Source organism: Labrus mixtus, chromosome 19 (genome assembly GCF_963584025.1).
Source record: "Labrus mixtus chromosome 19, fLabMix1.1, whole genome shotgun sequence".
NCBI classification, from domain to species: Eukaryota; Metazoa; Chordata; class Actinopteri; order Labriformes; family Labridae; genus Labrus; species Labrus mixtus.
Window position 1 is genome coordinate 16,657,999 of NC_083630.1, and position 22,084 is coordinate 16,680,082.

The following is a 22,084-nucleotide window of genomic DNA, read 5'->3' on the forward strand; positions in this document are numbered from 1 at the left end:
ATGGGGACATGTGGACAGGTTCTCTTTGTTCTCTCGTGTGTCAACGAAATAAAACTAAAAACACGAATTGTATGTTTATTGACAGTTTAATTAAATACGAATAAATGTTATAATCTCCTTTATATCGTTTATATGGATGCGTGTCAGTTGTCACATTTAAACAAGTAAGCGTAAAGGTTTTCCCGGCTGAATTAAGTTCGTCAGCTGGTTTTTATGGTCGTGTCGTGGTAAAGCATAATGTCTAATTTATTGTCGTTCAAACGTGCTATCATGAACCTCTTTCACTTAGGAGGCGTCCCACTAAAGAGAAACTGTCTCCTCCACCTGCTGACAGCTCAGGTAGAGATAGGAGCTCAGGTGTGCAGCTGATGTTTTTGCAGCTCTTATCATAAATTGAAGCGACTGAGTGATAAACAGCTCATCTTTCTCCAGAAGACCCCGCACGAAGTCTGCGAGCATGTTCGCAAAATAAATGAGATTCTGCGGATACAGGCAGTTAGGGCAAGGGTCGACAAGTTCATTAAGCCCCGCCCATTCTTAACGCTCATTGGCCGACGGCTCGACGCTGTATTAATGCTGCGTTCAAAACCATTGGAAATAGAAGAGGCGTTTTTTTCCACTCATGTAGGCCCACCTTCTGTTGATCAGTTATAAAAAAAAAAAATGTTTTTATTTAATTTTGCTTTTTATTTGTTTGCATAGTTGTCTCGATAATTTTTTGTATGCTTTTTTTTCTTCTTTATCTGTTGTTGTTGGTCATGATCAGAAAGTACTACATTACGGATAAAATATTTATGTCTCCCAAAGCAAGACAAATTCATTTTAAAATCTTGACCGGATCATATCTGTTCAGGTACTTGTTGCATCAGCGTTTTGGATTTGAAACCATAATGTGTTAAGTCATTTATTTTGTTGTTATTATTTAATTTGTCTGTCTCTTTATCCTTAACCTTGACTTTGCACCTGAGCCCTTTTTATACGTTACGTTGGACGAAAACAAATTGCAATGACATTTTGTACGGTAGCCCTAACAGGACGCGCATCCATCCATTTTATTTTGCTTCGCTTTCCCATGATACAAGTACATGTCAGTTATTTGTCAGTACATGTATGTTTCCGTTATTTTCTTGACTGATCTAACTCATTATCATTGGATATCAACGCTTGTTTTGTTGTGATAAGATGTTTTCTCAAGACCTCAAGTTATTTACTTAAACTAGTGTTGTTATCCGGTCGATAACACAATTAATACGTCAAGATATTGTGACACAAAAAATATAATAATTATGAGTGCTTGATATATGGAGAAAAATAAATGTATATGGATGTATGTCCACTTCGAGCTTCTTTAGTGTACAATGAGTTTCCTTTCCACATTTTTTTTGTATTTGACTTCTTGTCCTATAACTTTCACAAATTAAACCTGCTTTTCAGATACAAATAGAAAATGTAGGCCACAGTAATACTCTGGTGGCAATAAATCAATAAAGAAATAAAATATATAGATTATTGTTGATCATATGTTGTTGTTGGTGTAGTTTTTAATGTTGTTGAATATAATAATGAACATATTATCTATAGTGTTTTATATTTTATTGCACAGCAATCTCTTAACACCATGACCTTACAGCTCATATGGTAAAAGTTTATACCAAGGCAGCGGATACTCGCTCACTGAATTTGATCCCAGACAGTACTTTAATAGAATTTTCATATTTTTTAATAGAAGAAAACCTTCTTCTTTTTTTTACAGCTTTCCTTGTCATTTTCTGTATTTTATTTTTGTGTCACATTGTCTTTACTGCTTAATTTCCATCCACTCAGTCTATAATTGTAAATTGGACGTTACTGTGCTTGTTAAATTTGTATTTAATTAATAATTAAATACAACAAGGCTGCGGTGAACTCATCATTTCTTTTACACAATGACATTTCAGTAACTAAAGGATTTATCTATTATCTAGTTATGCTGCTATAGGCTTAGACGACTGGGGGAAGTGGCACCTTGAGCTCCCATCTCTCTCCATTCACATCATATTACTGCATGTCAGTGTCTGTAAATCTTAGTTACTAAACACATCTTTTCCTGATCGCTCCTGAGCTCTCATGTCTCGTAGGTTCCTCAGGACTGTTGGTGGGGATGGCCTGCTGCTATGGTGCTATGATAGTTTTATAAAATGTGAAAAAAATTAATTAAAATGTCAATTTGTCTCAAGCTTTGCACTTTGTAATTTTGTTTTGCACTTTTCATACTTTTTAGTGGCAGAAACCAGAAACAGTCGCTTTGACACTTTCTCCAAAGTCAGAAGGCTCCATTGACAAAAATATTAATTTTACCTTTAATAAAACAAAGGGTTACCGGTCTACTGCTGCCTTGAAACCATAGTTTTTTTGTGTTATTATATGATTGTAAATGTTCTGTTTAATCCAACCAACCATTTAAACACCAAACATACACAATAACACAAATCGAATAATTAAAGCAGCAGGAAACCAGCCACTCCTGTGAGGTAAAATCTATGTTTTTGTCAATGGGTCAGTGGCTTTAAAAAGGGCAGCTACTTATAGTTTAACATATATATATATATATATTTAACAAAAACGTCTCTCTGTAATGTCAAATACTTAGAATCTGAGCTTGTCAGGGACAAAAACAACAACTTTGAGTGGGTGTAGTCTGAGTAAGCGCATTTGGCCTAAAAAAAAACTACGAAGACACAATAGAGCCTTTTCAGTTATAAAATTACAAGAAAGCAGAACTATTTTTAGAATAGTGACATGCCAATGAAGTCGTAATATCAAAGAACATAGCCTAATATTCATAGGATACATGGTCATATTTTGAGAATAAAGCTACTTATTGAAGATGAAATACACTTCATGAAAGTCCATATATCTTTACAGCTTAATAGTCTTAATATTATTAAGCCCTTATTCTCTGTTCAACTTCAGAGTTACATTTTTTAAATTATACTTGAAAACAGTTTCCCCAACTGAATACTTTTAGCACAAAAGACTATAGGTTAACCATATAATCTATAATTGATCCTATTTCTTCTTATACTACTTTTTTCTAATAAATGAACTTTATTTTGAAAATCTCAGATTTCTTCCCTTGTTCTTCTTATTCTCAGTCGTACATTTAGAGTTTAAAATCTGTAAAAGGACCAAGGTTAGGAAGATACTTGAATACCCTTCAGAAACGAGGTGAGAACAGGGGCTCACTTTTGCTTTTTTGACTGGTTCTCCACTGTACAGCCTTAAAGAGCATCACATTGGAACTCTGTGAGAATTGGCTAGTCGTTTTTAAAAACCAACAATGATGATGATGATGATAATTGTGTGAACAGAGTCTCGGGGGAAGAGACGAGCGTTAGAGAAATCTTTCCTTATTTTTATTTATCACACATTTAGAAAATGAACCACACTATACAAATGTCCACCGTTCAGTAATGAAACAGGCCTCCTGCATGAACCCCACCGACCTCAAACCAAAACTGAGACGACGTCAGCTGATAAAAGAAGCGTCATCGCGGCTCTGGACTCACCACCTTTCTCCTCCGGTTCAGTTGCAGACTTTTAAATAACAGGACCGGCATCGATTTCTTATCGTCGTACGGTGGACTGCTTCAGCTGCCCAGTGACTCGACTTTTATTTTTTAATCTTTTTCGTGGTCACTGTGGTGCAGGTAGGCAGTAGCATGCAGAAACCTTTGGATGCGGCTCTCCTCTGATTGGCTGAAGGCTAATTCATTACGTTTGCGCTATGTAGAGAAGGGAGTAGGGTTTTGTTTTCCTCTTAAGAGTCCATGGTTGGTATTTACAATATGACAACAAGGAAGTGTGTGTGCATGTGTGTGTGCGTTTGAGTCCTACAGATGGGACGGGACAGGCGAGCATGTAGACAGGGTTTCCCAGTCTCATCAGGAGGGGTATTTGTTTCCTTCATGGCTGAAGGGAGAGCAGAAAGTTCACCCTCCTCCCCCCCGGGGGTTTGTGGTTGGTTGTCATTTGAGGAGGATGTCTTATTTTCAGCGACACACTCACAACATGGCCGCCGCTCAGAGGGATCCTCACTTTATTACTCAGACATTAAAATTAAAAAAAAAAAATGAAGAAGATAACAAATAAAAATAAATTTAAGAGAGCCGGCGGTTGGGATGGAGGGAGGGCGATGTTCAGGCCAGATAGCTGTACGTGTCCTTCTCGCCGTCCACTCGCTCCAGGTACTCCTTCTCTATCAGGATGTCGATGCATTTCTGTCCACAAGAGGGCGACAAAACACACACGAGTGTGATTGGCTTATTTGTGAAGTTTGAAAACTTCACTGGGTTTAGTTCAATTCGCTTGAATTTGCAAAACTTTGACATCACAACTATGTGGAGGGGTTAAAATATTTACATCCCAGTTTAAAACAGCTGCTCTCTGTAGTTTGAATTAATTAACAGACGTTATTTGTGAATTTTAGGATTATTTTCATCAGTGGATTAACTCCCATATACTGCCCCAGTATTACATTTTAATGAGTTAGAATAAGATGTGCATGTCACCTTGATGACGGGAACTCTGGGTTTGAATCGAGACGACAGTTGGTTAAGGACTTCAGCCAGGAGCTGCTGGTGCTTCAGGACCTTCCTCATCTTCATGATCCTCACTATAGCAGCCTGAAAACACACACACACACACACACAATCAGTACTAATGCAAACTTTTCCCAGATGCTCTTAGGCAGGAAGATTATGATTCTTTAGTTTTCATTGATTTTAGATTTTTACTGGAAGCTAAATCTCTGTAGGTCTCCTCCTCTCCCAAACAAACTAACCCAATGACAAAAACAGTAAAAAAAAAATCTGTCTGAAGCTGCTGTTAATATCTGATGTTTATATTAGGACTTAGCAGCTGCTAACCAAGCTCACTAGCTAATAAAAATCCCTCATCCTGTTAATGATCAAGTTAAAAAAAGACTGTTGTGTCTTAAAACACTCAAACACATTCAGCAGGAACAGTCTTTGTGTCAGCTGGCGCTTATGGAAGATTCCGTTTAAGGTTACAGGTAATACGTGAGGTTTATGTAAGCTGTGTTGAATTGGAATCAACAAAAAAGGTAAAAGGTGTTGAAGCTTCGTTTCACACAACACAATCAGAATAACAAGGACTAAAGAGAAACCTAACATCTGAAGGATTTAAAACTTTTCATCGTTTATTCATTCACTGTGTCGAGGTGTCAGCGGTCACCTGAATGAGGAGCTTTCGATCCTCCTCGATGTTCTTGTGAGTTGTCTCCTGCTCCTGTTTTTGCTCCGTCTTCATTGGGACGTTGATATTGACTCTCAGTTTCTTACTGTGGACGAGAAAAGGAATAAAAACTTGAAACTTGAAGCATCTTTTCTGCATCATGTGTGTAGGACTTGTGGGGAATATCAGAGTTTAAAATAACAGGAATAATCAAACCGGCTTCTCACTTCTTGTATCCGAGGAAAAGTTTGATGACGGTGTCCGGTTTGAACTCCACCTCGTCCACATTGGCGTTCTCGTCCTCCATCACCTGATGGACAGACAGATGGACAAACAGCGGTGAGGTTGCTGCACACTTTTATCATTTAGTTATTTTCTGACAGAAAGTATGAGGAGAGTTGGTTTCAGTAAGATCAAATACATACTGTACATCTGTCACTGATGATAAAAAAAAAAGCTTGAGACGCTCAAAGCTCAGACAAACATAGGTATTATTGGGCGCCCTCCGGTGTTCATAACAAGAATTACAAGTCCTTTTTAGAACAGGAGTTTACATCTTTAGAGCCCCTTTTAGGCCTCAGTTATCTGTTAAAATAAGGAATATTTTCCTTCTGACTTGAGTTTTATATCGATGTTCCTCTTGGTCTTAAGAAAATACAAAAAAGTTTCAGGTCTGATTATGAGTTACCAAACACAAAGATGAGGCGGTGTTTAACAGGTTGTCAACAGAGTAAATCATCTGGTCACACGTCTGAAGCCGTTTATTGAGGTATCTGATTAATGTGGGGCTGCAATGAGTTATTGAACAGGAAAACGATTTTAAATTAAATAACTATTTTGTATTGATTTATTGCGTCTTATTCAGCTCAGCTTCTGATAAATGTGACTGAATTTGTTGCTTTTTTTCTGTCATTTCATACATGAATAAATAGTCTTTTGGTTTTGGACTGTTGATCGGAGAAAAGGAGCAATCTGAAGACATCTTCCTGGTGATAAGCATTTTATGCCATGTTTTAGCCTTCTTTTCTGGCTATAAAATGTATTGATTAATCCTGGAATAACTCTGAGATTAATTGATATTAAAAAAAGGTTTCTGCCTTCATGAGATGAACTTCTTAAAACCTGAAACCCAGCTGACACAAGACAAAGGGAGCGGGACAGTTTGTTTTACTCACCAGCAGCTTGGATTTTAACAAAATCTGCAGAACTTGAACCAGAATGTCCTGAAAAAAAAGAAATGTCAGTTAGAATGGAATTTAAATATTAGCCAAAGATAACCGGATAGAAAAAACAGATTAAAAGGTGAACTGAAAGTCATCTTGGGCGACAAAAGTAAAAGTTATCAGAGATTTAAGGATGTTAAAATGCCCTTACAGTTTTGATCTGTGTACTGTCGGTGAGCTGCTGGACAGTGTAGCTGTCCTCTGTGTTGTACTGCAGCAGGATGGCCATCTGGAAGGTGGAGGCCTGCAGTGTGTACCTGAAAACAAACATCAACAGGTTCAGTGTGAAATCAGCCAGCTCATTACAACTGCTCTAAAGTATCTGACAAACAAGATGCAAAAGGATAACAACAAACATCAACAGAAACTTTAACTCGGACTCATCATCCTAAATCTGCAGTTTGTCTGTAATGAAGACACAAACCACACAGCGCCCTCTACCTGTATTTTATCATGTACCTGTTTTTGAAGCAGTTTGTGACCAGCTCTCCTTTGGACAGGTGATAGAGCCAGGTCAGCTTTCTGCCACTGTGTCTGCTGGCATAAAATGCTGTGAAGCGCTGATAGCTCCTCTCCAGCTGCAACACAAGGCAAGAGAAAGAGGAAATTTTAAAGTAGAAATAAAGTGTTCACCGCCCTTACAGGCCCGCTGCAGTCTTTAGTCTGCAGAGAGTCAAAGAAAAGTTTGAGTTGTCCTGGTTGAAAGACGAAAGGTGCTCATAAAACAAACCTGCATCAATAAGCACTCATTATGTGCTTCAAAAACAAAACCCTGTAATCAAGAGCTCTAAAGGATCCCGGACTGCAGCCGCTTTCTGTCAAAAGAAGGTTCAACTCGGTCATCAACAATTATGTGTGACTGCTGTAGCAAGATAGATACAGCCGCGGTGACGCATTTTTCTCACAAAGCAGAAGGAGAAGTACTCCTTTTGGGTGCTCAGACAACTTCCACACAAACAGCTTCATATTTTACTTATCAACGATTTAGAACAAAGAGAACTGGGTTAAAAAAATGTTGAGGTACCTCAGAGGGCAGAGCGAAGGTGCAGGACTGCTGGAAAGGCCAAGACCCAGAGCTCAGAACCTGGATACTGAAGTCCACTGTGAGAGATGAATACAAAGAAAAATGATTCAATTATCAAACAATCACAACAAACAATATCATGACCTGTTTTGATTCCACAGTGACAGCACACTGTCAAAATTTCAGTAATACATTGGAAAGATTTGGGTATGGAAACCGATGTTTGCCTTCAATGATTGATAGACTCATTCCTCTCCTACACACCTGTCTTATGAATAATAAGTATTATTTTTTTAAAAGCTCTGTCACTTTTCAATACTTTCAATCATCAAAATAAAACAATGTATCCTTTAAAAACACGCGGCCATGAAAATTCTGAAAAGTTGCTTTGATTCGCAACAGTTCAGTGTAGTTTTAAATACAATTTAAATCTCTGTCACGTCGGGTACATTTCTATATCAACAAACTTTGGATAGAAAGCTCATTTTCTAATCTTTCTGGTAGCTTTCAACAGAAACATCCACAGTGTTTGTGATTTTGGTATGTTTACTTGGGGACTTGAGCTGAGGATTGAACTGCTGGTCTTCCTAATAGTAAACAAACCGGAGCCACACCTGCCCACAGTTAGTGACATTTGCTCATAAAATGAGCACAACTGGCTGTTTGACAATTTAAAGTGAAACAATAAAACAAACTCATCTTAATCTGAACTGATTGGCTGAGTATTTCAGTCAATTTCTAATGTGGCTCTGGTGATATTTAGAAATCAATAAAATATCAATCTTTGGAACCACATCTGACATAAATCCATTGGATTATGCTAATATTAGCCACTAAATGCTCCTTAGGTTGAATTGATTTATGTGTTGGTGTGTGTTTGTGCCTACTCACAGTCCAGAGGCTCGGAGTTGGTCAGGTGTTTCTTGAACTGTTCGTTCAGGTCTTTACTGACTCCGATATCCTGGAACATTCGCTGCAGTTTGGACGTGTACTCGAACCCGCACGCTTGCTGCACAAGAACAAAAACAGAACCAGATTGTAGTCTGACGTTTAGAGTCTGCAGAGAAACAAAGCTGAGAGCTTGGTGAAATTTATGGATTTGTTTTCATGCAGAAACATGACATTCTGTATTTAATGGAGCCCCCCGCGCCAGGTGTTAACCTTACCTTGAGTTTGGAGATCATGCTGGCCTCGGCATCGTCACTGGCGCTGTTCTGGTGGACTAGACGTTTAGCCAGCATCTTGGCATAAAACTTTTGGAAAACATCTTTGTCCTCGATGTACTTGAACACAACCATCTGGAAGAAAAAAAACAAAATTCAGAAATATTTACAGAAGATATCAGAAATACTTTCACGTTGTATACTGCATTTTGTGTATGTGAATGGGTTTTAATAGTAGTGTAACATCTTCCAACTTAATACATTTTCAACTTTATTTGTAAAGCGTCTATTAAAATAAAGACGTGATTGATATAAGTGATTGACATTTCACACGAAGCTACAAATTTACATTTTCAGATGCATTTCACTAAAATTTCCACACACCAAAAAACTTCTTTTGGCGTGTCTGAACACACTGAACATTTTCAGTTGTTTTGAGTCATTAAATATAAACAAATATTTAGTCGGATGTTTATTGTGTGTTGTCCTGTGTGGTTGTTGTTGTCTTTCATGTTTTTACGCTATTGGCGCAAGACAAATTCACCTCAGGGCATTAAAGGTTTCATCCATTCATTCATAAATAAAAGTTCTTTACCTATTTACCTTTACAGAAACTGGAGCCTTAAAAACAAAAACATTTGGACTACGGTGAATACAGGTAATTTAAAAACTGCCACAAAAAAATACAGAAAGTTTATAACGATATGAGAGATATTTTGTGATTTCTATTCTGCTTTTGGGACAAAATAGGTTTTCTCTGCTGCTCAAGTCTGACTAGAGTTCTGAGTCTACAACATGAACCTAACTAGGTTAGAAGTTCAGTGGCCCTATGTCACATCAACACTAGCAATCTGTGTTTGTGTACATTAGTGCAAACACATAGGTCAAAGTGTCTCACCACTTGGTTGAGTGTGTCCTCCAGTTCTGCCTCCTCTGGGTTTTTAGAGCTATAGAGAAAAACACAGACACATACAATAGCATAGATTTTATCATCAATTGGTGTGGGCAGCTGAAAAGAAAAGTTTGTTCTCCAACAGGGGGTTGTTATGAGTTGGCGCTATACAAATAATGATTGATTGATTGATTGAAAAGGAAAAACCAAAAAGCTGCGGTCTTTGACAGAGAATTCCGTCTACCTAGAGGGGCTGATCTTTTCAATTGCACTTGTTGACCATTGACTTTCAAAATAAAAACACAACACTGAGTATTAAATGCTGAAGATAGCTGGGGGGAAGCAGTCATTTTTTGTAAATCATGTGCAAGCACATCCAGCTGAATACCTACCTCTTCTTCAGTAAAGAATCGCAGTATCTGGCCAGCAGCTCGGGAGATTTGCTGGACGACTGAGCCATCCTGGTTACGGCGTTGTTGTTGATGAAACGGCCACACGCCTGTGTGAAGATTTAAAAAAAAGTTGAGATTTTGACTTGAAAATTACAAAGCTGCATTATTGTCTTTTCTTGAGGAGGGATGTTTGGATTCTCTGCTGTAAAGTCAACTTGAGTGATTTCTGACCTTGTCCAGTGCCGCCACAAAGCCAGCATCGTTGTTGAAGGCAGACATAACCAAGGCGTTGTACTTCTTATGGACGTCCAGAGTGGTCTGGACATACACTTTGGGGTCCTGGAAAAATTATGGGCATGTTTGGTACCAATCATGACTTAAACTGTATTATTGACCTAGTTGCTCCAACAGTTTTTCTTTCAAACTGTCGTCTTCCTATTTATGCCCAAGACAAACAAAACAGAAGTCATACTAATAAACGTAAACAGTTTCATACGAATATTCTTGAAACACATTCCTGTACATTTATTGGTGCCTAAATTACTCAAGAGAAAGAAAAAGCAACAGCCCATAACTATTAGACTCTTAATGTTGACAGACTCAAAGCTGACTATGTCCACACTGAAGGAGGCTTTGATGGACGAAATGAGCAAGCAGATGGTTCAAGTATCAGAGGTAAGAACGCTGTGCGTACATTGAGCGCTGCCTCTCCACACTTCTCGATGGCAGCCAGGCCCTGGTTGTGGATGTGAGTCTCTAGAAGTTTCTTCAGTTCACCCAGACCGTCTGTGATCCGCGACACAAGGTTGTACATCCGGCCCAGATCTGACATGAGACACAGAGTGACAACACGATTATCAGCAGGGCTCAGTAATCGTATTGACAGTAATCGATGTGACATTAAAAACAGAGGTCTTCTAGAAAAAACATTTGGTAAGAAATAAAAGAAAAGATAACTTGAGAGGTTAGATACATTTGGTTTCTCCATGGCCACATTTTCTACACATTAAGGTTGGATAAAGAAAACTCTTAGTTTTTAGCATAAAGGTGTTTGGACAGTACACTGCTAAAGGCTTAGGCCATCATGACAACAATGGCATCACACTGCTGATACAAGACATTTTCATAATGCAATTCCGCAACAGTACCATAACAAAGCTCCACTGTCATTAAGCCTTTGTACATATATTGATTCCACAAGGCCTGAATATTAGTGTCTCTGTCTGAGAATTCACACTGCGTTACGGCATTGTGGAAGCACTGGAAAGCACAGCATGTAAACACAGCTGGAGCTCCACAAACCCACACGTATTGAAAGGGATCTGTCCATGAGCTGGTGTAAATGTGTATAAAGGTAGTAAATTGACTCAAAATTGGAGCCCTGGTGTTGCTGCTCAGTCAGTATTAGCAGTACAGCAAAGAGTTAGCAGGCACAACAAAGGGACACCACACACATTAAAATAGAAATTGCAGGTTTACCTTCATTTTTGTCGGCATCCAGAAGATTCTGGAACTCTGTGTGGAAGATCTCCAGGTGTTTCTCTATGAGGACCTGCTCACACTTCCTGGCCAGCTCGTCCTGGGTTGATTCATGGAGGTAAACCTGCACACGCCTCTGCTCCTCCAGCAGACGAGCCTCCGCCTGAAGAAAACAACAAAGCACCCCTTACTTTAGTTTGACTGTTACCACAATGACAGTTTTTATCCAAAAAAGAAAATAACTATTAGATAAAATGAGTGAACAGTTTTTGACTATGTTTCTGAGGTAAAAGCACAGCACACCTTCTTCATGTACTCAGTGACGGGGTTCTGCTGCAGGAACTCTGTGCTCTCGCGTGTGTAAAAACGTTCTGTGTCAGTGAGGAACTGACATTCAAAGTACTCTTTGTACACGGACAGCGTGGGGCCTTTGGCGAAGGCGTCCTCCTCGTTCAGACCAAGCTCAACTGAAGAGAGATAAAGACAAAACAGTTTAGCTGTAAATATTACAAATATTTCAAATTAAACAAAGACACAGATAATGCAAATTTTGCATCACCTGTTATAAACCTTAGTCCCCTAAGTTTCGATTCTGGTTTTTGGACGCCCCTCAGTTTGCCAGGCAAACAGCAAACCAACAGAGGTTGCAGCGATGGAAGTGGGCAAGCTAACTGGTTCAGATGTAACCGATTCCACCCGACCAGAAACGTGGTAAAACTAGGATAAATATTGGAGATGTTTTTGTTCAAATGGAAAGATGTTAGAACGCAACACTGATGCAGAGCTTGTTAAACACTGAAGCTTCATTGGCCACGACATGGCAATCTGAATGTGCATCAACTCTAGGGAGGAGGGGGCGGGGGGTGACAGCTGTCTTCAATGTTTGAAGTTGGACTGCGGTTTTACCAAGTTTAGACACTATGTGTCAGAGCTACGTATTGCTCCTTTATGTTGATTTTGGTGATGACACTTAAGACTGAAGATATTTTAAAATGAGCCTGACAGGCCAAATGAAGCTGTTGGGTTGTTTACATTCACAAAAGATGGTATCAACGTTTAGTAGCGATAGAAAGACTAGAAGGCCGTCCAATCTTTAAACTTTAGTTACAGCTGATTTCACAAACTGCTAATCCAGCCAATTTCCGACCATGAAGTAAAGTTTCTTCTTTCTTTATTTAATGTTTGCAAAGAACAGGTGGTCTACTTTTATCTGCTGCTCTGTATGTATTGACCTACCGTATGACTGGACCACACCACTGATCAGTCTAGTGTTGATGGTCTCGCCGTTCCTCTCTCTCTCTATCAGCTTTAGCACAGCATTTGTTACCTATCAAAGAAAACTTTGTTTAGAATTTGTTCATTATTCTTACATTTAAAATACAAGTTGATAAATGAAGGAAATAGAGGGCACAGCAGGCAGGATTAAGACCCGCAAGCTAAACAAGAACCTTTAAATATTAATCAAAATGTGTTTACACTTCTTAAATCACTTCGTTGTTAGAGTCGTTATTTGTCACTCAACTCCTATAAAAACAAAACAAACACACCTGTTTGTTGAGGGGTCGGAATAAACACTCCCTCCAGGTCACAAGTGCCAGCTGGGAGGAAACAGAGGTGTGAGAGGGGGGAGGGTGAGGAGGGGGAGACAGTGAGAGGGTTAAAAGGTTGACACTTCATGTTTGTTTGTCGCCTTCCCTTTTTATCAGTACAATCCCTATCACACCAGAACGCTCTGAAAAATACTTAAATCACTGTCTTTTATAGTGAAGTCCAAGCCCCTGAAACACTTCATATGAGCAGGACACGGCTCTGACAAAGGCCCACTCTCTACTCATTAAACTATAAAATTAAATTATCCTGCTTAAATCATTTTGAAGTGATGCTGTATCAAAACAAACACAGAGCCTCTGTCACATCAGACCTTCTAAGCATCACATCGTTTTATTTGATATTCATATTTCTCAGTGCATGATTTGACATAAAGAAAGTCAAACATACATCCAAGCTTTTTTGATATTAAAAATTAGAATAAGAGACTGTATAACTTTAAAACAAGTATCAAAAAGTACAGAAGTAACACTTTGATTAAAACATGTTAACTTTTGCATTTGTCCAAAGTCAAACATGCAGCCTGCACAGACAATTTAGCTGATCCTGCTGAAGTAATCAACTGAGGTATTTCCAAAATGATTTGTAGTTCTTTCAAAATATTCATACGCATAGAGCACAGATATAAAAAAAAAAAGGCACCACAACTATCTGTAAAGTGCTGAAAACAGATGTAAGACATACCGAGTATATCTCATAGATTCCTTTGCGTCCCTCATCACACTCTCGTCTGACCCAGTGGCGGTTGAGGTAGGCGCAGATCCCGTTGAGGACCTTACTAGAAAAACGGTAATCCTCCCACTGCTGGGTGTAAAACTTCAACACACACTCGTCCATTAGATCCTCGCCATCCTGAAAGACCAAGCCCGACATGAAGAGAAATGATGCAGCGAGATTATACGAATCTAAGACATCCTGGAAATGAAAGTGTTATTCGGTCCTCTTAGGTCTGTGCCCTCACCTTGAGCAGGCTGGTCAAATAGTTCTTCAGAAACTCTTTGAGTCGCTTGTAGAGCTCCAGGCCTACAAACTGAGCCCCACCCGGAGTGGTGGACTTTTTGGAGGGCTTTGCTGGAGGCACAGAGCCCCTGCCCTGGCTGGACTGATGGACGCTGGTACAATAGTTATATACATGTCTGAGGGAGAAGTTAAGGAATAAACACAGAGATACTGCACATCACAGGCATAATGACATCCTTTTCATTGTACTTGAAATAAAATCTGCTGGTCATGTTTGTAATCTTAAAATAATTAAAACTGTTCCACCTTTAAAAACATTTGAACATATTTCCAACTGAAACGGTATAGAACCAGGCACAAGACAGCAGGCGGGATATAAGGTTGGAATTAATTTGATTGGATTGTTTTAATTAGCTGAAAAATGTGTTAACGCCTCTTAGTGCAGGATGAGTCATCAGACATTTGAAACATTTTATAGGAAGAGAAAACTCAAAAAAGGAAGAGAAAAAAAGTTATTTTGGTGAAGAAATATCAGTTAAGTGATATTTTGAAATACATTTGGCAGATAAAGGAACATTTAACACAGGGACACTGGATTTAAACAGGGAAAATGCAGTTTTCATTTCATAGGGACTTGAAGTTTAGTTTGGTTTGTTAGTCGTCCTCAAGCCTAATTTTTTCTGCTGGAACTCATTGCATTGGCAAACAGCAATCAAACAGGTTTTGGTCTTGGTAAGAAGGAAATAGCAGACAGGTGCTATTAAGTACACAACACCACGCAACAAGACTGACCGTTGACTGAACAAGTGGCAAATTGACGGTAAATAAAATAAAAGAGTAGTGATTAGGGCTGCAACAATTCTGGATATAAAATTGAACTGTTCGGTGTGACATTGACTGTTTCATACGAACTTGTGAATTGCAGTATTTTCAGTTTTTGGGTAAAACTAGCTTCCATGCATGCAAGTAATTCTCTCCAGATTAGCTTTGTTTTGCGTGTTAGGGAAAGCTGACAACACTGGCGTCAGATTTAAAAAACTACTTTTAAATAGCGAGCGATGAGGAGAGACAGCAGTAAGGTTAAAAAAAAATGATTCATCAATGCATTGCAATTATTATTTTCACAATTCAATATCTATTCAGGGATATCCTGAGATAGATTTTTTTTTCATTGTAATGACACCCCCCCTCCACTAGGGGCACTGTGAATTCAGGTAAGGCACAATTATGCACTTAACATTTCATTACAGCACTGTTATGTTTAATGATTTTGCTTCAAATTGAGCTCAGGCACAAATGTGCACTTTAGATCATACTGTACTTGCTGTACTTGTAATGCTTTATTATTTGTTTACTAAAGAATAATGCAACAATAAAATACATTTGAGTCAATTTGTTCGAAACCCATACAAACAATGCATACATAATTATTTAACAAATATCAGAAAGCACTGTGATAAGTTATCTGGGTATTCCTGTCATCTGTATGTATTAATAAATCGATATTGAAGCATATTGATACATATCGAATCGATATTGAATCGAATCCTGACCCAAAGAATTGAAATCAAATTGAATTGTGAGGTTGTGGACAATACCCAGCTCTAGACAGCAGTATGAGGAAACACTGCCATCTTTCAAATCAGTGGTGTGGGTACATTTCGGTTTCAGCAAGGAAGAGAAGAGGGTAAACAAAAAAATGTCTGAAAACATAGTTTTACACATCGCCTACACAAATGGAAACACTATGGAGTTTGTCTAAGTTTACAGCAACTGACTGCAGCAGGCAGTACCGTTACTAACATGAAGCTGCTGATTGTTATACACAGACACCAGTTGTTACCAGCTGACGGGGTGAGGGTGAACGGAGTACAGGGGAAGCAGATTTTGAAACTAGGACCTGGCACATTAAAAGATTGTTAAAATCTTAAACGATTTTGAAAATGTGAGAGACCCCACACATGACAACAAATCATGACTGATTAACAGTGCCATCCTTATAGAGTGTGGTGTGCAACGAGACGATCAACTCAGCACACCACAAACCGATTCATTTACCAACAACCAGAGTCTCGACTATAAAAACTTGTAATCTCGCGCGGGCAAACGCCACCTAAATGGAAACAAAAATGATGGTCCAGCTAAATGTGGCTAGCTGTTAGTGTGTACATCCTAAATATTTTGGTCCAATCCCTTCCTCGTCAGTTGGATTGTGGTTTGTTTTACAGGTCACATTGTATAAACACTCATGTTATTGCCACAAATCAACAAGTTGGTCCTGAATTTATGACACCCATCTAAATTAATGATTTGCGTTTGCTGTTGTCTATTGGCTATTTTTGCGTTCCACGTGACAATTCAGAGTCCAAGCAAGGCCGTTCCCTGTATTCTCCCCACACCACAGGATTTCTGATTGAACATGTTCAATACTTATGAATTTATTTTCAAATTGGGGCGACCCCCATTGTCTTCAGAGCAGATCGTGGAGGTTAAAATCACTTTTAACACATCTCACACCACAGGAGAATCTGACAAGATAATCTTTGGCTCCATCGGATAGTCGGGCCTTTGCTGACTTTGGTCGGAAGGGGTATAAAGTATATAAAACTATATATTTTAAAATACTGAAATGTCTTTCTATTTGTACAGCAGGTATACATGGCACTTCTTATACGCTGCCTTCCTTTCACTTTACACCAGGAATGTGTATAATGAAAAATTGTTTTGGAATTTTTTTTGTTTTTGTTTTTTCATAACCCCTTTCTGTTCTTGTAAAATTTACCTAAAACTGCTGATAATGGAATAGGCTACGAAAAACAAACACCAACAGTACGGACGGTCAGAACCGAATCGAACCGAAAACTGAACAAAAGAGAGGTAGATATTGAACCCTGGCATGAAAGTATTGTAGCATTGCTCGGAGTGATGGTTATTTACAAAAAATATATTATTGTCAACATTTTGTTCTTTAGATGTGATAATAATTTCCTCTATCATTTGTTCCTTTAAATGACAATAATGACAAATATTCATATTTCAAATTCCAGATAATTTCACCTGACTATAGAAAAACGTAAAAACTTTCACAAAACTGTTGCCAATTAATTTCCTGTTTTGCGAGTAATTATTACAGAAAAATTCTATTAGACCATCAAACTATAACCAAAACTCTGCAGAGATACCCTCCCCTGCTCTTTCAGGATACGTGTAGAGTTCCATGTAGCGTGACTTAGCCATGCTCTGCCGTGTGTACACCTGCTGGATGCCAGCCCGCAGGTCGTCCCATATCTGGTCCAGGCCTATCTGTTTCAGTCCGTGGGGGTTCTGGGTCCTGTTTGACGACATTATGAAGCCCTTCGTCCTCTCCTCTCCCTTACGAAGAATGCCCTCCCTTTCCTGCTCCGGTGGGCGCTGTCCCCCGGCTCCTCTCCTCAGTTGGTTTCTGTCCTGACTAGCTCTGCTCTCAGAGTGCGAAGTCCATTTGGCGGCGGCTGAGGCGCTTCAGGAACCTGGTCGACAAGTTGTGAAGCGGGATGCAGTCCCACTCTGCACACCTGGGTGGCGCTGTCTGCCACTCCTCCACCTAAAAGCTTTGGCACTCCTCACCAGATGACCTTCAAAAGAAATAAGGTAAAGAAAAATCATTAGCAATCTTTGATTTAGCTTTGATTGACTGTGCCCTCGAAACAAGATACAACAAATCATTTCAGGATTGATTGTAATTCCTAAAATTACAACATAATAAAAAAGTCTCAGTTTCCTCAATACTTTGTTAGTAATCTGTCAGGGAGGTAATATGGATTTATCTTCAGACACCTGGCTCTGATCCCTGGAGACACGCTAGTGACAGACTCTGACGTCACTCAGATAATAACAGATTAGTCCAGTTTAACGCCTCCCTCATTTCCCTCAACAGTACGGTAAAATCAGTGCCCAGTCCCCATGTCTTCCACATTTCTATTTGGACACAGAGTTACATTTTACTTTTAAGCCTAATCTAGAGCTTTGAGCAGGGCACAGACTTGTATCACGCTGTTTAAGGATTTTAGGCCAAGATGAACTGCTTTGACAATGCCACATTAATGTTACCTCTTCAATTTTGGAGAACAGCCTTGATGCTATAACGGGGAGATAACTCAAAACAATGTAAAAGTGCAGGTCTTAAAAAAATCAAAGATAGAGTGAATATATTTTTGGCTAAGTGTAAGTTTTGTTTGTTACTGTCGTAGTTTAATGTTGCACTCCACTCATGCTAGCTAGTCTCTTAATGGACAATTAAGTATCCACAAAATACTTCACTTTTTCCATGCAAAGCTCTTGAAAGTTATACGTTTCCAAATACACAATGCACCAAATTACTTTGCCTTTTTGCATGTGAATATTGTACATCAGCGAGTTGCACTATGCTTTGATCCCTCAACTTGATCATCAACGTACAAAGAAACATGTGGCATTTGTGAATCTGTTCCCAATCATTAAGACAAGAATAACAATTCCTACATCAACAGATTTTTCCTCAGCTCAATATCAGGTCAGGTCAGGACTGCAACACAATCACAAGAGTAATTTCAACTGATTTGACAGTGACACTGATGTCTGTCCATGGTGGCTGCAAAATTAAAGGCTAATAGATCGACCTAAAGCTGTAATTTCATCCCCACCCAAAGGACAAGAGTGGTAGGTAAACGAGAGCTGGAGTTTGCAGCATCAACACCTTTTAGGGCACAGAGAGAGCCAGAGATGCACAGTTTTTATTGTTTTAACAAATTGAGGCAACGTGGTGGCACGTAGTGTCAGGACAGAGAGAACAAAAAATGTGATGTCCCAAAGTGAAAATCTTCAACTTGTTTTAAATAAAGCAGCAGACAGAGATGAGACATAAAAGAGAATAAAATGTTTTTAATAAAAAACTCCAACCTAATTTTCTTTCTAAAAACACCTAACATAGATTTAGAGAAAACATTTAATTGTGAGGAGCCCCAACTGATCGAACAATTAAAAATTTCAAGCTCAATATCATTCTATATTTCACAGTTAGACAAGACAAAACTAGGTGTTTGAAACTGGGTAATACAGTGTAAGTGGTGAATTAATTAACGATAACAATCTTAAATTGCAGTCTATTCTTCATCCTGCCACAACACCAACAAAATGTGATACTTTTTTCTTGAGGCAAACATGATCATTTTGGTTGCTGTGCATGAAAACAAAAGATGGGAAGAAAGACAAACAGCTTGTTAAAACAATGAGATACAAAGAATATTTAAGGGCTCATGTTGAATTTGAATACGCAGGTACCAAACCGAGATAAGTCATTATTGTTATTACTCAGCATTTAATATTACAGGAAGATAGCACTGGTCTCCCAGAAAGAAACAGAGCCTTGTTGTTTAAATGCAGCATGAGAGAATCAGAGACTAAAGGGAGGCTGTGCAGGCAGAAACTGTTGGGTCCATGTAGGCAGCACTTCTATATTTAGAAGGAGCAGGCATGCCGTGCTGCCCTTCTCTTGCCATTCACAGCTATTAGGGCCAGAGACTAGCCCAAGTGCAACAGTCAGTTAGTGCCACGAGGGGAGGAAGTTGATTGACCTGCTCTGTGCATTTCCTGTCTCTGTCAGCGAGTGTCGGACAATGAATGAACGCCTGACGTCTGAGCAGCGTCAGTGACAGGACAGACCTGCTGCTGCTTTCAAAAACGTGGGAGAACAAAATATTGATGTTTGCTTCTTTTAATAAAACAATATGCAGTATGTAGGTGTTTGTGGCATGTTGCTCATACTCTTTTTATATACAGCAAACTATATTTAGATATTTTATTTGGAATCCTCACAAGAACACAGCAATAACTTCTTTCAGCAAGCGAATCATATCTGTGAGAAATAATATGTGAAATTGATTATCTAAGTTTCCTAAAGCATAGGTTATGTATTCAAGCTGCTTGTTTTAACTGTTTAACATTAAAAAAGCTAAAGCAAATACTCAAATTTAGAATAATTATTTTTACATCAATCAACCCATGGACTATGAGTTTCAGTTTTAGCTTCTTCTGCCCTATCCTAAACATGAAGCAGAAAAGGGCAAGGAGATTACTGTCACTTCTTATTTTACACAGATGAACTCATTCGATCCCAAATTGGGAGATTATGGCATAATTTTTTAGTTGCAGCCAAACATCATCAAAAGAATCATGTGGTTTCAATTTTAAATGACTAGTTTAATCTCATGACTGAAACTTATGTACTGGTGTACTTAACATTATCTTAGACCTAAATTATTAATGGCTACAATTGACATTGTTTCTAATAATCTATAAATAACTTGGTTGATATGTCAGAAAATCTGAAAAATATTTGTCCCATACCTAAAATGATGAATTAATTTGCAACACATTACAGAGGTAATGAATGTTCTTACATGCTCACAACAGAGAAAATATTTGGAATTTTTCAAGGATAAATTACTTCAATTATTAAACAATAACTGACAGGCATGCATGACATGATAAAAATATATGATGTGTGATTACATTGCCCCAAACTGCAATAACAGTAGAAAGTTCAATAAATAAACAACTTCAAGAGTTCATATCAACTGTAACTCCATTTTTTGTATCTGCTGGTCTTCATGTTTTACACAACACCTGTGTTTGCAAAGGAGGCTGACATTTTTTCAGGAGACCCGTGGGTCACAGGAAATATATACATTTGTTTTTGTGAAAAGAATACAGGAGCATGCTGGACCGGGATTTTGTTTGGGATTGGGATGGGACTGGATTGGATTATTTTTGTGTGGGTGGGATGGGACAGGGTCACTATGTTGTTCTCCGCTCTTTTGTGAATGTTGTCATTCCATTGGATTACACATAGCATTGATATAAAGGCTAATATTCTCATTATAACGTTGTGTAACGGACTCTGTTGCTTCGGCCGCTACTTCCGTGTTGTTTATTTACGTCACGTCTTACCTCAGGAAATCCCCCGATCCCCCTCCCCTCTGACAGGGAAAGTGCCCCGCTGTTAGGAGCATATGTGAACGGCTAGGTCGGGAGAATCTCCGGAGCGTTCCTCCTGTAATTATCTAGATATTATCCGGAGTGCGTATGTGAAAACGGCCTGAGGGTAGCTGATAGCTAGCATGAGCTTCATCTGGCTGCACCCAAATGCTGTGAAAGCATGGCCAATATACACAAGCCTCAATCCAATTAATAAAATGTAAGCATGCCGAGTGTAGTAGTTTTAACAAAACTCTTAGCAGAAGATTTTTTTAATTTCTTGTGGTTTTCTGGGCATAGTATTAGAAAAGGTGATGACACACTGAGACAGACTAAAAAATATGACCCAGCACCAGTTCATCAGGACTTGGAGTCAGCCTTCATCAGTCACTAAAATCTGTTGTCCACTCTACGCCTCTTTCTCCAGCATCCCTTCCCCCTCTGCCACAAACTGACCACAGCACTGCAGCTGCACTCTCCTAACACTTAATTACAGCCATAATAAACTACCCTTCTGTTTAGCAACATTTAGGATGAATGAGATGCTAAATGGAGGTTATGGGCTACATTGAATTTTGTGCCAATACCTGACTAAAGCTAGATCGCTTAAAGTGATAACAAGCAGTGTTTTTTTTGCTCAGAATGACTCAACATCTTTGCAGGAGTTTCAACTGAAAGGAACAGTAAGGCCTTTTCTTATTCCTCAACAGGATTAAGCAAAACAAGACGTTTGGTTCAGCTTCCAGCAACATGCAGGAAGTCACAGGAACTGGTTAATCTAAAAACTCTCAGGCCAGTTGAAGGTTCTCATTGGACACTCTTTTTCTGTTAAATTAAAGTAAGAACTCCAACATGAGGATTGTCTGTATTGTGCCACGATGGAAATCTGTCTTGGGCAACAGTGACAGACAAAACTGCAATCACAATCAGTACATCTGTCAAAAAATTAAAAAAAAAACAATAAGACACAGAAGAACAAGGAAGTCTACTCTGACACAAAAATAAGTTGATACCTTCAAGTGGCAAGAAAGTTTCATGGACCAGCGTATATTGCACCTGCCCTGCAATATTTCACCCTCCTTTTTCAATGACATCTTATATGACAGCAAATAAAT

At 38.8% G+C, this 22,084-nt stretch overlaps 2 protein-coding genes across 2 annotated transcripts in view; one reads left to right on the top strand and one right to left on the bottom strand.

The window, feature by feature from the left end:
- The window catches only part of rmc1 (regulator of MON1-CCZ1), a 440,600-nt gene that overhangs the window by 354,078 nt on the left and 64,438 nt on the right, over positions 1 to 22,084 (top strand). The gene's annotated exons all lie outside the window — the stretch shown is intronic.
- LOC132993997 (cullin-1) overlaps positions 3,374 to 22,084 on the bottom strand; it is a 28,724-nt gene continuing 10,013 nt past the window's right edge. Inside the window, exons 2-22 of the mRNA XM_061064045.1 lie at positions 17,182 to 17,590; positions 13,978 to 14,152; positions 13,701 to 13,868; positions 12,956 to 13,006; positions 12,645 to 12,735; positions 11,712 to 11,875; positions 11,409 to 11,571; positions 10,624 to 10,754; positions 10,161 to 10,268; positions 9,930 to 10,036; positions 9,544 to 9,592; positions 8,649 to 8,780; positions 8,374 to 8,491; positions 7,483 to 7,559; positions 6,918 to 7,036; positions 6,610 to 6,715; positions 6,411 to 6,458; positions 5,463 to 5,545; positions 5,236 to 5,341; positions 4,551 to 4,664; positions 3,374 to 4,259 (exon numbers count right to left, since the gene is read on the bottom strand). Coding sequence (XP_060920028.1) covers positions 4,179 to 4,259; positions 4,551 to 4,664; positions 5,236 to 5,341; positions 5,463 to 5,545; positions 6,411 to 6,458; positions 6,610 to 6,715; positions 6,918 to 7,036; positions 7,483 to 7,559; positions 8,374 to 8,491; positions 8,649 to 8,780; positions 9,544 to 9,592; positions 9,930 to 10,036; positions 10,161 to 10,268; positions 10,624 to 10,754; positions 11,409 to 11,571; positions 11,712 to 11,875; positions 12,645 to 12,735; positions 12,956 to 13,006; positions 13,701 to 13,868; positions 13,978 to 14,152; positions 17,182 to 17,321 — 2,331 coding nt within the window. The 5' untranslated portion in view covers positions 17,322 to 17,590 and the 3' untranslated portion in view covers positions 3,374 to 4,178. The remainder of the gene's footprint in view (positions 4,260 to 4,550; positions 4,665 to 5,235; positions 5,342 to 5,462; positions 5,546 to 6,410; positions 6,459 to 6,609; positions 6,716 to 6,917; positions 7,037 to 7,482; positions 7,560 to 8,373; positions 8,492 to 8,648; positions 8,781 to 9,543; positions 9,593 to 9,929; positions 10,037 to 10,160; positions 10,269 to 10,623; positions 10,755 to 11,408; positions 11,572 to 11,711; positions 11,876 to 12,644; positions 12,736 to 12,955; positions 13,007 to 13,700; positions 13,869 to 13,977; positions 14,153 to 17,181; positions 17,591 to 22,084) is intronic.